The sequence below is a fragment of the Rana temporaria genome, chromosome 1 (assembly GCF_905171775.1).
Source record: "Rana temporaria chromosome 1, aRanTem1.1, whole genome shotgun sequence".
NCBI classification, from domain to species: Eukaryota; Metazoa; Chordata; class Amphibia; order Anura; family Ranidae; genus Rana; species Rana temporaria.
This window is the reverse complement of record NC_053489.1, coordinates 580,819,213-580,838,848: the sequence shown is the minus strand read 5'-3', so window position 1 is coordinate 580,838,848 and position 19,636 is coordinate 580,819,213. Positions and strand designations below refer to the sequence as shown.

Below are 19,636 nucleotides of genomic sequence, written 5' to 3'. Positions count from 1 at the left end.
GAGGCAATATTCATTGAAAGTGTATGGCCTGTAACCCATTATCGTTATATTATCACAATCTTGATTTGTGTTCACTGTAATAGTAGTTTTGCTTTAGTGACTTCTGCTTTTCCTTTTTGCTGTAAGTGAACTGAAACATATTTTCTTTCATGAATGTGATTTGTGTGTCTTTTGGTCTATATTTACCACATACATTTCCTTCCTCCTGATTAAGATCAAAACAAGATCTAGAGACAGTAAGGTGGAAAAGATCTAAATATGACAACTTGCAATGTGAGCCTCCCCTCACCTCGCTCATGAAAAAAAAGTTAACAGCTATACAGATATTTTCCCCCCGCTCAATTGCCAGGCCTGTATTACAGGCCTCCCCTTTCCCCAACCATGATAAAAAAAATTAACAGGCACATACACTCACCAGCAGTGTTGCCAACTGTCAGTATTTTTACAGGCAGCCAGTAAAAAACAGGCAATTTTCTCCTGCCAGTAAAGGTAAAAGGTTGCCAGTAAAAAATATGGCTGACATTCAGCTTGGTCCGGAGCTGAGAATATCCGAGTGCCTGCTACAGTGTGATCGGGCGGCTCTGGCGGAGGCGGTGCCTGAGCACGTCGTGTGATGTCATAGTGCAATGGAGCCAAGCTGTAGTGGCCAGAGCCTTGTGTGCGGATCTGCAGTATGGGAGCAAGGCAGGCTGGGACTGGGACTGTCAGTGCTGTTTAGACTGGAGTGGACTGGAGAGACCACTTGGCTTGGAGAGAGACTGTCACTGGGAGGTGTTGTGTCAGTGAGGTCTCATCATCATCTGTGCTGCTGCACACTGCTGTCAGTGTCACTGTGAGAATCAATTTTCTTGTGCTGCCCATTCTAATTTCTTGCCCTCCTATCTCCTGTCCCTGAGCTACTTACTTACTTTCTATATCGAAAATAAAACAAGAAATATGTTTTTTTGCCTTATTATCTACCTTAAATCATATTGCTAATTGCATATTGTATTTGGGCCAGATCCACAAAAGGGATACAACGGCGTTTCTGCTGATACGCCGTCGTATCCCTGTTTCTAACTATGCGGCTGATTCATAGAATCAGTTACGCATAGCTAGTCCTAAGATCCGACAGGTGTAATGGACTTACACTGTCGGATCTTAGGATGCAGTACCGCGGCCGCCGCTGGGGGAATTTCTTGTCGTAATCCAGCTTCGGGTATGCAAATTAGCACTTACGGAGATCCACAAAGCTTTTTCCCTTCGTTAAGTCGCCGTAAGTGTTAGTTTGCCATCGCAAAGATAGGGCTACTTTTACAAAGTGTAAAGTTAGTACACCATGTAAAAGTATACCCGTCTTTCCCGCGTCGCTGTCCAATTTTCTTTAACAATAACGTCGGGAGCATGCACAGTCCGGCGCGGGAGCGCGCCTAATTTAAATGGGACTCGCCCCATTTGAATTGGCCCACCTTGCGCCGGACGGATTTAAGTTACACCGCTGCAAATTTCCAGGTAAGTGCTTTGTGGTTCGGGCACTAACTTGTGTAATTTGCGGCGGTGTAACTTAAATCACAAAAGTTACGTTGCGCCCGCTTGTTGTGGATCTGGCCCTTTGTTTGTAGCCCAAATACTCGAATTTGCACTTAAAACTGTAATTTTGTAACTTTTGAAAATGCCAGTAAATACTTGGCTGTGCCAGTAAGTTTTGGATGTTGTGTCAGTAAATTTCAATCTGGTAGGTTGGCAACACTGCTCACCAGTCACTTTATTAGATACATCTGTTAAATTGCTTGGTAACATCATCCAATCATGTGCAAGCAAAAATATGTTTTTGTTTTTTGTTCCATTTTGCTTACATGTACTGTAATTGGGTAAGTGAGTGAGTGAGTGAGTGAGTAACTTGTATAGCGCAACAAATGCAAACTAAATCGCCTCAAGGCGCTTCCCGTCCAGAGTCATTCCGGTCCTTCAGAAGAGGTGGGTCTTTAGTTTTTTCCTAAAGGCCTGATGGCTTTCCTCCATGCGGATTGTAGAGGGTAGAGCATTCCAGAGCCGTGGTCCTTGGACCGAAAATTTACGTTCTCCCTTCGATTTGTAGCGGGATTTAGGAATTTGGAGAAGGTTTTGGTCGGTTGACCGGAGAACGCGCTTGGTGACGTAGGCTTTTATTTTCTCGCTTAAGTATTGGGGAGCGTATTCTTTGCAAAGTGAAGCTTTACCTCACTTACTAAGCTCTGGAGCAACTTAAACTGCACTTTTCAAAGTACACAGTCTATTGGCCTTTAGTAAATCAACCCCAAGGCATTCAGGCCTTTAGACATGGTAAAGACAACTTGCTGAAGTTCAAACTGGGCATCAGAATGGGGAACAAAGGGGATTTAAGTGATTTTGAATGTGGCATGGTTGTTGGTGCCAGACAGACTGTTCTGAGTATTTCAAAAACTGCTGATCTATTGGAATTTTCACACACAACCATCTCTGGGGTTTACAGAGAATGGTCCGCAAAAGAGAAAATATCCAGTGAGCAGCGGTGGTGTGGATGAAAATGCCTTGTTGATGTCAGAGGTCAGAGGAGAATGGGCAGACTGGTTCGAGATTATAGAAAGGCAACAGTTAGAACAGGAAACTGAGGCTATAATTCGCACAGGGTTACTAAAATTGGACAATAGAGGATTGGAAAAATGTTGCCTGGTCTAAGGAGTCTCAATTTCAGTTGCGACATTCAGATAGTAAGGTCAGAATTTGGCATAAACAACATGAAAGCATTGATCCATCCTGCCTTGTAACGGTTCAAACTGGAACAAGGGCATTCGAGCTACACAGCACTATGAAGTCTCTGTAAACCTCCATATAGTCCATGCAAAAAAGCAGAAAGGCTGGTGCTATGAAAGTCAGCTAAAACATAATTTTATTATTGCATGTGAACAGCAGTTAAAAGGAAATCCAATGTGGTTGTAAATCCCCAAAAAATTGCAAAACAAAGGCATAATGAGTTAGTATGCATTGCATACTTGTTATTATGAAATACTTACCTGAGATCAAAGCCGTTGCATCGGTCCTTGTACACAGACATGTCTCCCGGAGTCTTTTCCGGCTTAGCGGGCTCCGTCGCTGTGATTGACCGGAGCCACAATGACGTCACTCCCGTGAATGTGCGCGGGAGCTGCTAGTCACGGCACAGGCCCTTTAGAAATGGCACAATTGAGCTGTTTATTCAGTGTGCATGCGCCGATGACGTTGGCGCAGGCGTATATGGTAAATATCTCCTTATATAGGTTTACCTGTAGGGTTTACAACAACTATTTCATGTGCAGACATTGACCCAGTTGCATTGCCAGACCTGTTTAGCACTGGCAGTGTCCTGATCAGAAATGTAGCTGGGTGCCTCTGCTCTACTACGTGCAGTGCCTGACAAGCAGAAATAAATGGAAAGAGCGTCTACATATGCCACACATGTAGACAGCCTTCTATTCATCATATTGGGCAAGGTAACACGTATATACACTAGAGCAGAGTCAACTGGCTCGATTAAAAAAAAAGAAAAAAAAACATTGCGACAGGGTGAATGACTGCAACTTAGTTTTTCCAAGGCAAATGCTCCACATGGCAGGCTCTCTTGCAGCTGTCTATACACAAAGCATGGTCTCACAGAGTAGACACTGCACAGTCCCTCCCAGGGGGTCAAGTCCTGGGAAAAAAAGTGTGGGAACTCACCCAAGATCCCCCATCCACCTCAAAAATAAAAAAGTCTGCTCCCATGCATTTCCGCAGCACTTGAGCCCTGCCCACACAGCATTGTCCTTCTCTGCCCCCTTTCACCCCCCCCCCTAATAATGTCAACCTCTGCCCCTTCACCCTCCCCCCCCCCCAGTAACATCCTTAGCCCCTTCACACCCCTACAGTAATGTCCTCCTCTTCCCCCTCCACCCCCACACAGTCATTTCCACCTCTGCCCCCTTCACCCCCCCCCCCAGCAATGTCCTCCACTGCCCCATTCACTCCCCCAGTAATGTCCTCATCTGCCCCCTCACATCAGTGTCCTCTCTGCTGTAGCAAGGCACTGCCACCAAGACACTCACATCAGTGTATTTCGACTGTCCTCCCGCTCTCTGCTGTAGTGAGGCACCGCAGCCACCGAGACCAAGTGTTACTGCCTTCCATTCAAAAATGGCGCCAGGCAGCGCCATTACACCACTGCCCAATGCGCCCGCCTGGCCGAAAATGGGTGATCATGTACGAGCCTTGCAGGCTTCGGAACAGTGCTTGCGCTGTCGGCCCTGCAGGAACCGGCTGCTAACGTGAACGGCGTTCCCACCAGGGCTGTGGAGTCGGTAGATAAATGTTCCGACTCCGACTCCTCAGTTTTATGTACTTCCGACTCCGACTTCGACTCCCCGACTCCGACTCCTCTGTATTAATATGCGAATGTATTTTATACATTCCTTGAGGGAAAGAAACGCAACCTACCACAGGACTACTGGCTGGGAAGCCAACAGTCTACTGTATTGCACAGTTTAAGCAAAAGTCAAACACAATGAAAACAAAGTTTTATTAATTTTTTTTTATTAAAGCGGGGGTTCACCCGTACATAACACTTTTTCCCCTTAGATGGATGCTCGTTTTGTCTAGGGGAATCGGCTAGTTGTTTTAAAATATGAGCTGTACTTACCGTTTACGAGATGCATCTTCTCCGCCGCTTCTGGGTATGGGCTGCGGGAGCGGGCGTTCCTATTTTGATTGACAGTCTTCCGAGAGGCTTCCGACGGTCGCATCCATCGCGTCACAATTTTCCGAAAGAAGCCGAACGTCGGTGCGCATGCGCAGTATAGAGCCGCACCGACGTTCGGCTTCTTTCGGCTACTAGTGACGCGATGGATGCGACCGTCGGAAGCCTCTCAGAAGACTGTCAATCAAGAAGGAACGCATGCTCCCGAAGACCCATACCCGGAAGCGACGGAGAAGATGCATCTCGAAAACGGTAAGTACAGCTCATATTTTAAAACAACTAGCCGATTCACCTAGACAAAACGAGCATCCATCTAGCATCCATCTAAGGGGAAAAATTGTTTTATGGGTGAACTCCCGCTTTAATCAATCAAGTGGCTGGATAGTAGCAGCAGGCATAAACATCAGGAACAGGATCTTTACCAGTTCAAAAATACAAACCACATTATTTTGTTGTTTTAGAACAAAAACAAAACATAGGGCAGTGGGAGGATCCATGAAGGGGCATTTATTCTAAAACATGATTTTCCTAGGAGAATCCCATAGTCATGTTTAAAGTTTAAGCTAACAATCGGAGTTTACAAGTTTTTATAGCCTTAGCTAAATGACAGCAGTTTTTCCAATGGTTTACAGCTTCAGTCTTGAACTATTGGCCCTCCATTCCCTTCACTTATACAAGTGTCTCACTCTCTAGTCCTGCAAAAAAACATATTTATTTAATCCCTTATCAGTGAGAGGCTAGGTTACACATGGACGCTGCGTTCCCTGTAAAAGCAGAACACAACACTATGGAAAGTATAAGTATTGCCGCTCCTAATTGTGCGTTGCGTGCCATATAGTGAAGCACATGAAAAGCATGCGGTTACGTGAGGCACTGCATGCATTGGTCTTTATTCTTAGGCCCCGTACACACGGCCGAGGAACTCGACGTGCCAAACACGTCGAGTTCCTCGTCGAGTTCTGGGATGAAGCCGCCGAGGAGCTCGGCGGGCCGCCTTCTCCCATAGAACAACGAGAAAATAGAGAACATGTTCTTTATTTTCTCGACGAGTTCCTCGGCGGCTCCATCGAGCCAAAAGTGTACAGACGACAGAGTTTCTCGGCAGAATCCGGGTTTTGACCGAGTTTCTCGGTGAATTCTGCCGAGAAACTCTGTCGTGTGTACGGGGCCTTACAGTAGAGAAGTCATTAATTATAACTTTTTGTGAATTGGGACATTTAAACTTGCTTTTTTTTTTTTTTATTCCAATCTAAATTTAGTAGGAGTCGGAGACGGATTCGGTGCATTGTTTTCCGACTCCGACTCCGACTCCAGGTACCCAAAATTTCCCCCGACTCCGACTCCTCGAATCCGACTCCGACTCCACAGCCCTGGTTCCCACTGTGGAAAAAGTACAGGAAAGCCGTTCCCATGCGTTCCTACAGGACTCAAGGCCTGGTCCATCCACAGTTTATTGATACGGCAGTGTATTCCAGGTGGCAGTGTCCCTACATAGCAATTTCTAATAGGCCAGTATTTTGAATGGCTTAGTGCAGCAGCTACACCATGCAAACTCACAAGCTCAGGCAATATTTAACATGCATTCTTAAAGGAACCCTGTCTCTGGAATAAAAAATTGGTAAACTAAAGAGCACCTGTAAAAGAAGAGACTTTATACTTTTAAGTTCAGATGCACATTTTTCCGCAGAATTTTCATATCCATAATTTTACCAACTGCTTCCCCCACCAAGCTCTGGTTTCATATGGCACTCCCTACATCACTACTGTGTACTGTAGGGCTGGTGGGAGAAACCAGAAAATGCATTTCAGAGTAAATTTATTTTAATACAAATTTAAAGTAGAAGTTAACCCTCCTATCATTTTCAGCCAAGGAAGCTGACATCTTGGCCTCCGTTTAATCTCCAACTGCCATGATGATGCACATGTGATCAGTTATGACTCCAGCCATTGGATGATTTCATAGTTTGGTTGAGAGCACAACCAATGTGACAGTTACATTCCCGAAACGTGACAGATTGTAACTGTTTTTTGAAAAGGTTAAATTGATGGGTTTACTTCCACTTTAAGCCAAATGTGAAAGTGCCATAGGTCAGTAGAATGCTAGTAGAAAGTCAGCTTCTGACTCTGAAGATATAACCATACTCCATCCCGTCAACAAGAAGGTGCATATATTTATATTTAGTCATTGTTTTCCAGAAATGCATCATACCCCTCAGTGTGTAGCCTCCGATGAGGTGCAAGGGGACTGTGTGCTTAAAGCAGCAGAGAAAGCTCAACGTCTGAAGAAAAGTACATCATGTGACTTGCCAATTTACCATTTATAACAACTTATTAGTCGACTGTCATTCCTTTTTTGCCCTCCGCTCACTTCAGCCAGTTGAGTGCAATGCACATATGTAATACATTATAATTTGTGGACTTACTCTGCTTTTTAAAAAAAATCCCACAGTCTATTTCATAAAATAAATGAAATAAATAATGCAAAACATCCAGTACAAATACAAACAACCTTTTTATCATAAATATATTTCTATAAATATACATGTTATGTACAGATACGCAACAAGGCGTCACAGTTTAAAAAAAATGATGTTTTAGAAATTCTTTACCCGTCATTCACAGATATTTCAAACTTCCCATAGCATTCAAGCCGTTCATCTAGAAAATAGATCAGGGGACAAATTCCATCAAACAAACGGGGTTGTGAGTTGGGTAAACCTACAGAAGGTAAAGCCCGTAGTGTGCCAGATATTCTAAAAATACATGTAAAAAAAAAAAAAAAAAAATCATGTAGGAACCATATAAGGGAAATGTATGTCCAGCAAATTAGAAGTCCAATTACTAACTTGTCTAACAATAAAAAAAAATCCAGTCAGTGAAGTATAACTATTTCCAAGTCTTCAGAATTCTCCTTCTAGTATTTGGCCGATTGCCACCAAAAGGTCACAAAACTTAGGGCGTCCTTCTGGCTTCTAGGAACAGGAAACAAAGAGATCATAAATCAGTCACTTTAGTAACAAGTTTGTTAGTAGCAATCTTCTAGTTACAAATGTCTTAAAATGAGAAACAGAATCTGTAGATTAAGGACTCATCTCATACTAAACCTAGGTTCACACTTGTGCGGGTGGTGCAGCTAGCATTTGCGGGAGGTGCAGGGAAAAAGTCCCTTACCCTTTTTTAAAGAATACGTTCACATGGTGCTGAAGGACCATGGAGTTTCACACACCCGAAAATGCTTTTTTGATGTGTGGGATGCCATGTAGGATTAAGAAGAATGCAAAATAGCAGCACAGGTGAGGGAATGCATGCAGTTTATACATGTTACCGGCAGGGTCGCTGTTATAAAACATGGGGCATCATACAGCCTACCCGATGGAGGCCTCTTTGACCATTCCCTCAACCTCACCTTTGGCCTCTCCCCTGACCTTGCCTCAAAACATGTGATAGCATGGGCATGGAGAGATCTGAAGCCTCTTATGCCGCGTACACACGATCATTTTTCGGCATGAAAAAAACGTCGTTTTTGAAAAACGTCATTTAAATCATCGTGCGTGGGCTACACATAATTTTTCAGGTTCTGAAAAACGAAAAAAAAAAAAAATTCGAACATGCTGCATTTTTTAACGTCGTTTTTCGTGTTGTAAAAAATGATCGTGTGTGGGCTAAAACGACATTTTAAACCCTCACATGCTCAGAAGCAAGTTATGAGACGGGAGCGCTCGTTCTGGTAAAACTACCGTTCATAATGGAGTAAGCACATTCATCACGCTGTAACAGACAGAAAAGCGCGAATCGTCTTTTACTAACAAGGAATCAGCTAAAGCAGCCCAAAGGCGAATAGAACTTCCCCTTTAGAGTGCCATTGTATGTCACCGCGCTTTGTTCATATTTTTTTTAAAACGATGGTGTGTGGGCAACGTCGTTTTTAATGATGAAGTTGGAAAAACTTTGTTTTTTGGACATGCTGAAAAATAAAAAAAAATTTCATGCCGAAAAATTATCATGTGTACGCGGCATTAGACCTCAAATCTCTCCTTTGGCTCCAAAACATCTGATCAAACCAAGATCAGTTTGATCAGATGCTTGTTCAAACTGATAACAGCTTGTTTGCATGAGACCGAAAGCAGAAGTGACAAAATTATTGCCACTTGCCAATTTCTGACATCACACAGTGGGAGGGACAACATCAGTCCTCTCACTGTGTCCCAGAAACCAAATGCCAGGTTCCCTGATTACATGGGAATGCCCGGTAAAAGTGGCAGTGGCAGGGGGGACCCCCTTCCGCCAGCTGTAAAAGTAATCTAATGGCTTCCTAGCCACCAGGGTTACTTTAACTTTGTGCAGAAACGCTGGGGCTAGAAAATGATATCTTGATCATTGCTGCAGTGATGAACAAGATATCCCCCTTCGAATTCAGCTACGTACCAGTACATTGCTGGATGGGAATCGGTTGAAGTGGAGTGGTTGGGGGGCGGTAAGAACACAGCTTTGCTTCACTTATTTATTCCCTCCCCCCAAACGCAAGAGTAAAGTAGCATCTCACTGTGTCTTATGATCATCAGCATTATATTAATCACACAGGCAGCACAGTAAGCAGGTGCTCTATCGTGGCTCTGTCACAGTGTGTCACATAGCAGTTGGGTGTTTACTTTGTTAAAGGAGAAGTACAGCTAAAGCTCGCTTGGCTGTGCTCCTCCTATGGATTACAGGAGTGCAGTTTGTTTTTCCCTCCTGTAACCCATCTTCAGCAGACAACAGGCTGAAGTTCGCTGTCTGCTGATGCCACAGAGCCAGTCCAGGCTTGGGCAAGATCATGACAATGAAGTTGGGATCCGCCCACATGCCTGGACCGACACCCGGCTCAGGCTCTCAGTGAGCTGCTAAGAGCCTGATCTGGCCGCTCCTGCCCCTCCACAGCTCAGCGCTCCAGTGAGTGGGGGGGGGCAGAGCAGAGAGCCTCTGACTCTGAGCCTCTGACTCAGTCACCAGCTGTTTGTTCACTGGGCCCTGAGAACTGAATGATCAGCAGTGTTAGATCGATCGGTTCTCAGTTTTCGAGCCGGTGGGGGAAAGATGCAGCATCGGAACGATGCTCCATCCACTTAGGTAAGTATGATTGTGAGAAAAAAAAATCCCATACATCTCTTAACTTATGGCTGTATTGTTGCAGACTGCAACACAATACAACCATAACAAAATCAGCACTGAACAGCCATGTGACACACTGTGACAGAGCAATGATAGAGCACCTGTGCTGCCTGTGTGATTATTATAACGCTGATGATCATAACCTGTTGTGCTGTGTGTTATATAACAGGACACAGTGAGGATTCTGTCCAGATATTCGCCACTCACTGTGTACAGTGCAGCCATGCAGTCCTCCTGCTGCTCCCTGTCAGCCGCCTGCCGCCTCCCATCAGTCTCAGCACCTGAGGACGGGAGCTGAGCAGAGCATTTTAAGATCACTCCTCCAGGGAAGGCAGTGGGCAGCAGCAGCCGGTCGGAACTAATTGAGCAGCACAGCAACACATGGGGTGGAATTATGTACATGCACCTTGAAAATGTTAAACTCATGGGGCCCAAGAAAATGTAATAATACACCCGCCTAAGAAGGTAAAAGCAGATGTATAGTGTAGTTTAGTAAGCCCTATTTTGAAATTTTGCAGAAATGCACTGTAAAGGTGCCCATGCCCCCCTATTGAGCTGATGGGGCTGGGCCTGGTACAACAGAACTGGTTGTACTGCCTTATCAGTTTCCCAGGTTCCTGGACCCGCTACTGTGCCAACCTAGGCTAAAAGGGGATTTTCTTTCTCTGCAGGTAGAATTAACCAGAGAATACATTTATTGTGAATGAAGCACGACTGCCAGGCTGAGCCTGGCAGTCGTGCTTCATTCACATTAAATGTATGCTTCTAATTCAGAATTGATCAACCTTTCAGCCAAGGTACCCTTTAAAACTATGCACAATCCTGAAACAACCCATTCTAAAATGGAAAAAACAAAACTAATATTTTATATATGTCAGTGTTATCCACACTTGTAGGTCATTTATTCTTACTAAGCAATATACCTGTGCACATTGGTACTGGCTAGTATTTCAGCATTTCTTTTCTCTGTTTCTCTCCTCATTAAGCTAACATGACCCCAATGCTGATGAGGGATGGGGGATGATACCTTCCTTATCAAACTATGACATCATCTGTTGTTAGGGGGCTGGCACATGGTCTGCACAGTGATTACACCTGTAAAGCTGCACAATAAAAACATGTGGCTTTGAGATCTACTCTCTGCTTTTTAAAAACATTTGGGCAACTTGGGGCAATTTTTACGCATTTTGCCAAGGCACCCCTGAAAGCACCCTGGTTGAAAAAGGCTGCTCTAGCCAATACAGAATTTTTATGGTCAGATGTAGAGAACTCCTTCTTTTCATATTAGTTTGTGAATTGACCACCTACGAGCCCCATCGCGGGAGCCAGCGCCGAGCTGGCTTGCCGCGATGGAGACAAAGCCGTCATACAAGCGACGGGAGATCCAACTTGGATTCCCGCCAATTCTAGCCGGCGTTTGGTATGCATTCTGAGAGGGAGAACTCCACGCCAATTTTTAAATAAAAAACCGGCATGGGTTCCCCCCCAGGAGCATACCAGGCCCTTAGGTCTGGTATGGGTTGTAAGGAGACCCCCCCTACGCCGAAAAACCGACGTAGGGGGTCCCCCTACAATCCATACCAGACCCGTATCCAAAGCACGCTACCCGGCCGGTCAGGAAAGGAGTGGGGACGAGCGAGCGCCCCCCCTCCTGAGCCGTACCAGGCCGCATGCCCTCAACATGGGGGGGTTGGGTGCTCTGGGGCAGGGGGGTGCACTGCGGCCCCCCCACCCCAGAGCACCCTGTCCCCATGTTGATAAGGACAGGGCTTCTTCCCGACAACCCTGGCCGTTGGTTGTCGGGGTCTGCGGGCGGGGGGGCTTATCGGAATCTGGGAGCCCCCTCAAATAAGGTGGCCCCCAGATACCGGCCCCCCACCCTAAGTGAATGGATATGGGGTACATCGTACCCCTACCCATTCACCTGGAGGCAAATTGTTAAAGTTAATAAAAACACGACACAGGGTTTTTAAAATAATTTATTAGTCTGCTCCGGAGGCTCCCTTGTCTTCTTTAGCTCTTTTAGCAGGGGGGTTCTTCTTTCGCTCTCTGGGGGGTCTTCTGCTCCCTGGGGGGTCTTCTCCGCTTTCCGGGGGTCTTCTTCTATCGTCGCCGCTCTCCGCTGTTGACTCGGCGCACCCCGGTTCTTCTCCCGATGTCCGGTGCCTTCTCCTTCAGCGCTGGCTGCCCGCTATCTTTGTGTTAAGCTCAGTTACTAGCAGGTGGCCAGCCCTGCTCTTCTATGACGTCTTCTTCTTCACTTCCCTTCTTCTCCCTTCTTCCGCTGTTGACCCGACGGCTCTTCTCGCTGCAATGACAGGTGCGCGGCTTGCATCCGACTTATATAGGCCTCACAGTCCCATCATGCTCCGGTACCTACCCACGTGGGTAGGTATCACGTGGGTAGGTACCGGAGCATGATGGGACTGTGACGTCGTAGGTGGCCTATATAAGTCTGTGCGAGCCGACGCACCCGGCATTGCAGCGGGAGGAAGCGACGTGTCAACACCTAAAGGAAAGGAAACGAAACGAAGACAGCAGAAGGCGACAGAAGAAGAAGCAAGAAAGAAGACAGAAGAAGAAGAAGACAGAAGCCGACAGAAGCACACCACCCCCCGCCGAAGACGTCGGAGGAAGCCCGCCAGGGGGGGGGGTGCTTTTATAAAAGCGACCCCCCCCGGCGGCGGAAGAGAACCAGATGGCGGGAAGAAGAGCGGCCCCCACCCGAAGACGTCAAATAAGCAAGCCCCCCCTCGTGAAAGAGCTAAAGAAGAGAGGGGGGCCCCGGAGCAGACTAATAAAATATTTTAATACCCTGTGTTGTTTATTTGTGTTTACACTTTGCTTGCAGGTGAATGGGTAGGGGTACAATGCACCCCATACTCATTCACTTAGGGAGGGGGGCCGGTATCTGGGGGCCCCCTTATTAAAGGGGGCTCCCAGATTCCGATAAGCCTCCCGCCCGCATACCCCGACAACCAACGGCCAGGGTTGTCGGGAAGGGGCCCTGTCCTTATCAACATGGGGACAGGGTGCTCTGGGGTGGGGGGACCCCGCAGTGCACCCCCTGCCCCAGAGCACCTGACCCCCCCCATGTTGAGGGCATGCAGCCTGGTACGGCTCAAGAGGGGGGGGGGCGCTCGCTCGTCCCCACTCCTTTCCTGACCGGCCGGGTAGCGTGCTTTGGATACGGGTCTGGTATGGATTGTAGGGGGACCCCCTACGCCGTTTTTTTCGGCGTAGGGGGGTCTCCTTACAACCCATACCAGACCTAAGGGCCCGGTATGCTCCTGAGGGGGGAACCCATGCCGGATTTTTCTTTAAAATCCGGCGGGGAGTTCCCCCTCAGGATTCATACCAAACGCCGCCCACGTGTAGAATTGGCGGGAATCCAAGTCGGATCCCCGTCGCTTCTATGACGCGCTCGCTGGAATGTGCTTTTACTATTCCAGCGAGTGCGAGATGTCGGCACCCTGTCGCCGAGAATCAGCGCGATGCTGTCGTGCTAAAAACCCATTCTCGGCGGCAGGCAATGTAGGCAACACAAGCAATTCAGGGTTCAGTTTTCATTCTCTGGCTCTATAAGTAAAAACTCAATTTTTGCAGAGGTTCCCATTGCTTGTGTGTTCTCCAATGAGCAGGACCATAGCATAAGATCACATGTATGTTTAATTCACATCAAAATCACAATACCACTTGTACACTTACCTCATGCCAACAGGCCTTCATTATTGTGTAAATTCTGTTTGTAGCCAACCTGGGTCTATACAGTCTTTCGCCTCTTGTGACCATATCTACCACGTCCACATTGGAGTAGCTCTCAAAGGGCATCTTACCCTCAGTGAACACCTCCCACATTAACACACCTAATAAGAAACAAAGGGACATAATTTGCTAATTAGGTCTGGCAGAGTCTGACCAAGATATTTTTTAGATAACATGATTTATTTTTTTAAATCAGCACAAGGGACAGTACTTATATTTACTGCAAAGTGTCTCTTGTGGTGGTGCCTGCTGTCACAGTTGAAAGCCATAATTAATAGTCCAAAGTCCACTGTGGCCCCCCCTCCCCCATACATCACAGCAGTATTCCTACCATGTTGCTGGGGTTAATACAAGTGCTGAACCTGTCACAGGCGTTCATCAAATGTGCCGACTATGCCCACCTTTTGTGCCCCCCCATTCATTAAAACTGTGCTTAACCACTTAAACCTCGGACCATTATGCAGCTAAAGGACCTGGCCCCTTTTTGTGATTCGGCACTGCGTCGCTTTAACTGACAATTGCGCAGTCGTGTGACGTGGCTCCCAAATAAAATTGGCGTCCTTTTTTTCCCACAAATAGAGCTTTCTCTTGGTGGTATTTGATCACCTTTGCGGTTTTTATTTTTTGCGCTATAAACAAAAATATATAACGACAATTTTGAAACAAATTCAATATTTTTTACGTTTTGCTATAATAAATATCCCCAAAAAAGATATAAACATTTTTTTGTTCCTCCGTTTAGCCTGATTCGTATTCTTCTACATATTTTTGGTTAAACAAAATCGCAATAAGCATTTATTGATTGGTTTGCGCAAAATGTATAACATCTACCAAATAAGGGATATAGTTTTATTGCATTTTTATTAATATTTTTTTTTCTAGTAATGGCGGCGATCAGCGATTTTTATCGTGACTGCGACATTATGGCGGACACATCGGACACTTTTGACACTATTTTGGGACCATTGTCATTTTTACAGCGAACAGTGCTATAAAAATGCACTTATTAAAATGACAATGGCAGTAAAGGGGTTAACCAGGAGGGGGCGATGTAGGGGTTAAGTGTGCCCTAAGGGAGTGATTCTTACTGTGGGGGGCGTGGCTGTGCGTATGACCGGGAACAGACGATCAATGACAGGCTCACTAGGAAGCACGTGGAGAGGTTTGTTTACACTTCCCTCTCCCTGTTCTTCCTCTCTGTGACCCGATCGTGGGACACCGGTGGCGATATGGTCTGCTGTTCCCGCGGGGACGGTCACGGAGAAGAGGACCGGGTCACGAGCGCCGCCGGCAGCGCGCTCACGACCCACGGCTGGGATCTTAAAGGAGACGTACATGTACGCCCTTGTGCCCAGCCGTGCCGTTTTGACAACGTATATCGTCGTGCGGCGGTCCTCAAATGGTTAAAGTGGTTTTCCACCCATTTAAAAGTCAGTAGCTACAAAAAGTTTAGCTGCTGACTTTTAATAATCAGACACTCACCTGTCCCATGCTCCAGCAATGCGGGCTCACAAAGCCTCGCTCCTCTCCCCCTCCTCCCTGAGGTGCCGGCATTCTAACTGTGGGTGCCCGGCTGCGGCTGTGCGCACTATGCATGCCCAAGCTACGTTGCGAATGGCTGGACAATCTTCTGGGACCTGTCACGTGTCCCAGAAGATTGCAGAGAGGAAGTGGGAGCTGAGTGCCTCTAAAAACAGGGTACCCGCTTCTTCCATCAAAAAATGACATGCCAAATGTTTAATGTCAGGGGGTCACCAACACTTAAAATGGAAGTTCCATTTTTGGGTGGAACTCCGCTTTAAGACTGCATCAATGAAAAACAGTATAAATGGAGGATGGATGGATGAATTAAAGATTCACTTCCTCCATTCATAGATCGCTTTTCAAACATGGAAGCTGTTTTACAGCTTCTATAAATAGAGGCACTCTTGATGAGCACTCATATTAACCACCACAGCATTGTGGAAGATTATGGCAGCAGCGTATGGGGGGCAGAGTTCTTGAGATTTCAAGTATGACAGTCAGCACCAGCAAAAGGGACACTTCACATTAAATGAAAGTTCTGTCACATTGCTCACCCTGCAGGTAGGATTGTCAATGTTTGGTGTTACTGGCTTTAAAGTGTCCCTCAAGGCAAAATGTTTTTGTTTTTTTCGTTTTAGAGTGGAGAAGGATTAGAACTCTAGTCAGTTTTTATTACTGTCTGTGCCCCTGTTAGGGAGATTCACTCTCTCTATGGGGTTGATTTACTAAAGGCAAATACATTTGCCCTCTGCAAGTGCAGTTGCTCCAGAGCTTAGTAAATGAGGTAAGGCTTCACTTTGCAAAGAGTATCCAATCACGTGCTAGGATAATAAAAAAAACAGCATTTTTGCTTGCACATGATTGGATGATGGAAGAGTTTCTGCTCATTTACAAAGCTTTGGAGCAACTGTACATGCAGAGTGCACAGCCTTTTAGTTAAAGTGGTTGTAACCCCACTTTTTTCACTTTTACCTACAGGTAAGCCTATAACAAGGCTTACCTGTAGGTATAAAGAATATCTCATAAACCTGCATGGTTTAGGAGATATTCCCCTCGCAATGCGCCGCTGATTGCAGCGGCGCATGCGCAGGGGGGAATCCACGGCGAAAGGACCGGCAGCCGCCGGACCTTGCCGAATTTAAATCTCCCGCGCGCACACGCGGGAGTGACGTCATCGCCGCTCCAGCCAATCACAGCGCTGGAGCGGCGATACCCGGAAGACACGGAGCAAGGTGACATCTCGCTCGGCGTGGACCAGGTAAGTGTTCTTCACCTCGTTCCGAGGTAAGTATTTCATAATTAGCCAGTATGCGGTGCATACTAGCTGATTATGCCTTTTGCCTTGCAGGTTTGAAAAATGTTTATGCGGTTTACAACCGCTTTAATCAGTTCCTATGTGTCATCTTTACCATTTTTACTGAGAGTGAAAGTAAAAGAAAATCCTGAATATTGGGTTGACATCAGAACAAGAATAGAGGGGGAAATCTTCCAGTGGGGACACTTGTTCTGATGACCCCGGTGACATGTCGGGAATCCTTCACTTTGAGGAGATTTCCCTTCAGTTTCTGTCTCATAGCCAAAACAGAAAGTGAGAGGAAATTCCTCCAATGGGATACAGATGGCAAAAAAACATGATAGAGTTTATAACCCTCTCTTACTTTATCCAAAAAAATAAAGTAGTTCTAAAGACAAACGTTTTTTACCTTAAAGCATTCTATGCATTAAGGTAAAATACCTTCTGGGTATAGCTGCACCCATAATACTTACCTGAGTCCCAACGTGATCCAGTGATGTGCACAAGTGCCTTGGCTCTCCGGGACTCTCCCTTCTCATTGGTTGAGACAGCAGCAGGAGCCATTGGCTCCCACTGCTGTCAATCACAGCCAGTGAGCCAATGAGGAAAGAGAGGGAATGGGGCCAAGCTGCAGCTCTGTGTGTGAATAGACACGCAGAGCAACAGCTCAGGCGTGAGCCTGCTTGGGTGCCCCCATAGCAAGCTGCTTGCGCTTGGGACACTCAGTAGGAGGGAGGGGCCAGGAGCACGAGTGGGGGACCCAAGAAGAGGAGGATCTGGGCTGCTCTATGCAAAACCACTGCACAGAGCAGGTAAGTATAGCATGTTAGCTTTTTAAAACAAAAAAAACACATTGCCTTTAAACAAGTTAGCATGCAAGGCGGAATAGCGTGAAACCATGGGGTTGATTTACAAAAGGCAAAGGTTTAGCACACATTTACGACCTTTAACATGCATTTGAAAAATATGGTATCTGTGGTGAAAACTGAAGTGAAAACCACAGCAACAAAAGTTTAAAAGAAAAAAAAAACTTGAAAATAATGTTGTAAAACCTGTTTATCATAAGGGGAGGGGAAGACTGAATACTTATTGTTAGCTCTATGCTAGTATTATTTTCTGAAGATTCTGGCTTTATACCATGTTTCCCCAAAAATAAGCCAGGGGGCCATATTCTTGTACTTTATAGGCGGGCGACGCGTAAGCCATTTACACTACGCCGCCCCAACCTACAGGAGCAAGTGCTGTATTCCCCAAACACTTGCTCCGTAGTTTGGGGTGGCGTAGTGTAATTGGCCCGGCGTATCCCCGTGTAAATCCAAGGGGGCGGCTTGTATTTAAATTAAGCGCGCCCCCGATTCGAACGAACTGCGCATGTGCCGGGCTTAAAATAGCCCAGTGCGCATGCCCCAGTTCTCGGCGTAAAACGTCAATGACGCCGACGTGTGCGTCATTGACGTAAAGTCGTATTCAAGAACGACTTAGGGAAACGACGTACCCGACGGGAAAAGACGACGCGGACCCGACGCCATACTTAACATGGCATACGTGGGACTGGCGTAAGGTTACCCCTCATATAGCAGGGGTAACCTTACGCTTACGCAAACGACGTTAGCGACGGTTACGCGACGCAAATTCGTTCGGGAATCGGCGTATCAGGCTCATTTGCATAAACAAATGAGTCCTGAACGTAAACGCCACCTAGCAGCCGGCTGGGTAATTACATTTAAGATCCGACAGTGTAAGTGACTTACACATGTCGGATCTTAAGCGTATCTATGCGAAAATGATTCTAAGAATCACTCGCATAGATACGCGGGCCAAAAAAGAGAGATACGACGGAGTATCCTGAGATACTCCATCGTAACTATACTCAGAATATGGCCCAGGGTCTTATATTAATTTTGGTAACAAAAGACACTATAGGGCTTATTTTTCGGGGTAGGTCTTACCATGTAATGTACTGTTTCACTCCCCCTCTCCCTCCCTGCCTGACAGATATCCCCAGTGAGAACTTACGGTAGTTAAAATGCTTGTAAAATCCTATAATCCACTCTATTACAGTAGCATATAATGTACAATGTGTGTGTTTCTGTAATATAATGGTGGCAAATACCTTCATTATAGTGCCGCTCTGCTCTCTTCCCTGCAATTATATTACAGAAACACACACATTGTACATTATATACTACTGTAATAGAGTGGATTATAAAATTTTACAGGCATTTTAAACTAGGGCTTATTTTCGGGGTAGGGTTTATATTGCAGTCCTCCTGGAAAATAACGCTAGGTCTATCTTGGCGGTTCCCCACTCTATCTTGGATTGGACGTATTCACGCGGTCAAGATGACTATTCTCCCAAAGATTCTTTATTTTTTTCGGACTCTCCCAGTTCGGGTCCCCGCTTTTTATTTACGGTCGCTCCAGAACAGATTGCTCTCTTTTATCTGGGCATATAAACACCCTAGGGTTTCTCGTTCTACCCTATATGCTCATAGATTGCAGGGCGGGCTGGGCGTTCCAGACGTTGCAAAGTATTATCGGGCGGCTCAAATTTCCCAACTTACTATGCTCCATGCAACGTCCGATGTTCCCCTTTGGGTTCTGCTGGAGGTGCCCAATTGTGCACCGGTTCCTATTTCGGCTTTGTTATGGCTACCCCCTAAACTGCGTCCTCCTTCTGTTAGCCCGCTTATGCTTCACAGTCTGAAATTATGGGATTCGATTCGGTACTCGGGCAAACTTATGTCTCCATTCCTGCCTCTACTTCCCCTCCTGAATAATCCTATGTTCCCGCCTGGCTCAGAACAACCCCATGTTTTTTCTTGGTGGCCTGCTCATGGGTTCTCATTGGTTCACCACTTTCTTCGCACCCGAGCCTTTCCCCTGTGGTCATCGATTCATGAGACCCATGATGCTCCGTCTACCGAATTTTTCCGCTATATTCAGTTGCGACACTGGATAACTTCCCTTCGGCGCCTAGGCTCCTTCCCGTATCATATCACTGCCTTTGAACGCATCTGTCAGCGTTGCCCGGGTGCTCGCGGCACCATTTCTACGATTTATTCTTTACTTGCTTCCAGTAGCTCTTCTTCTACCCTTTCTTATGTGCCTAAATGGGAGCGTGATCTATCCCCTATTGATCTCGCAGACTGGAGTAGGGCCTGGTCCAGCATAGCAAAATGCTCCTTCAACACTGCCAC

The 19,636-nt window shown here is 46.2% G+C and overlaps 1 protein-coding gene across 3 annotated transcripts in view; it reads right to left on the bottom strand.

The window, feature by feature from the left end:
- Nucleotides 1–7,198: 7,198 nt before the first annotated feature.
- The window catches only part of TEC (tec protein tyrosine kinase), a 151,242-nt gene continuing 138,804 nt past the window's right edge, over nucleotides 7,199–19,636 (bottom strand). For all 3 annotated transcript variants that reach the window (XM_040334963.1, XM_040334962.1, XM_040334964.1), the window contains exons 17-18: nucleotides 13,562–13,719; nucleotides 7,199–7,677 (exon numbers count right to left, since the gene is read on the bottom strand). In XM_040334963.1, the coding sequence (XP_040190897.1) occupies nucleotides 7,606–7,677; nucleotides 13,562–13,719 (230 nt within the window). In that variant the 3' untranslated portion in view covers nucleotides 7,199–7,605. The remainder of the gene's footprint in view (nucleotides 7,678–13,561; nucleotides 13,720–19,636) is intronic.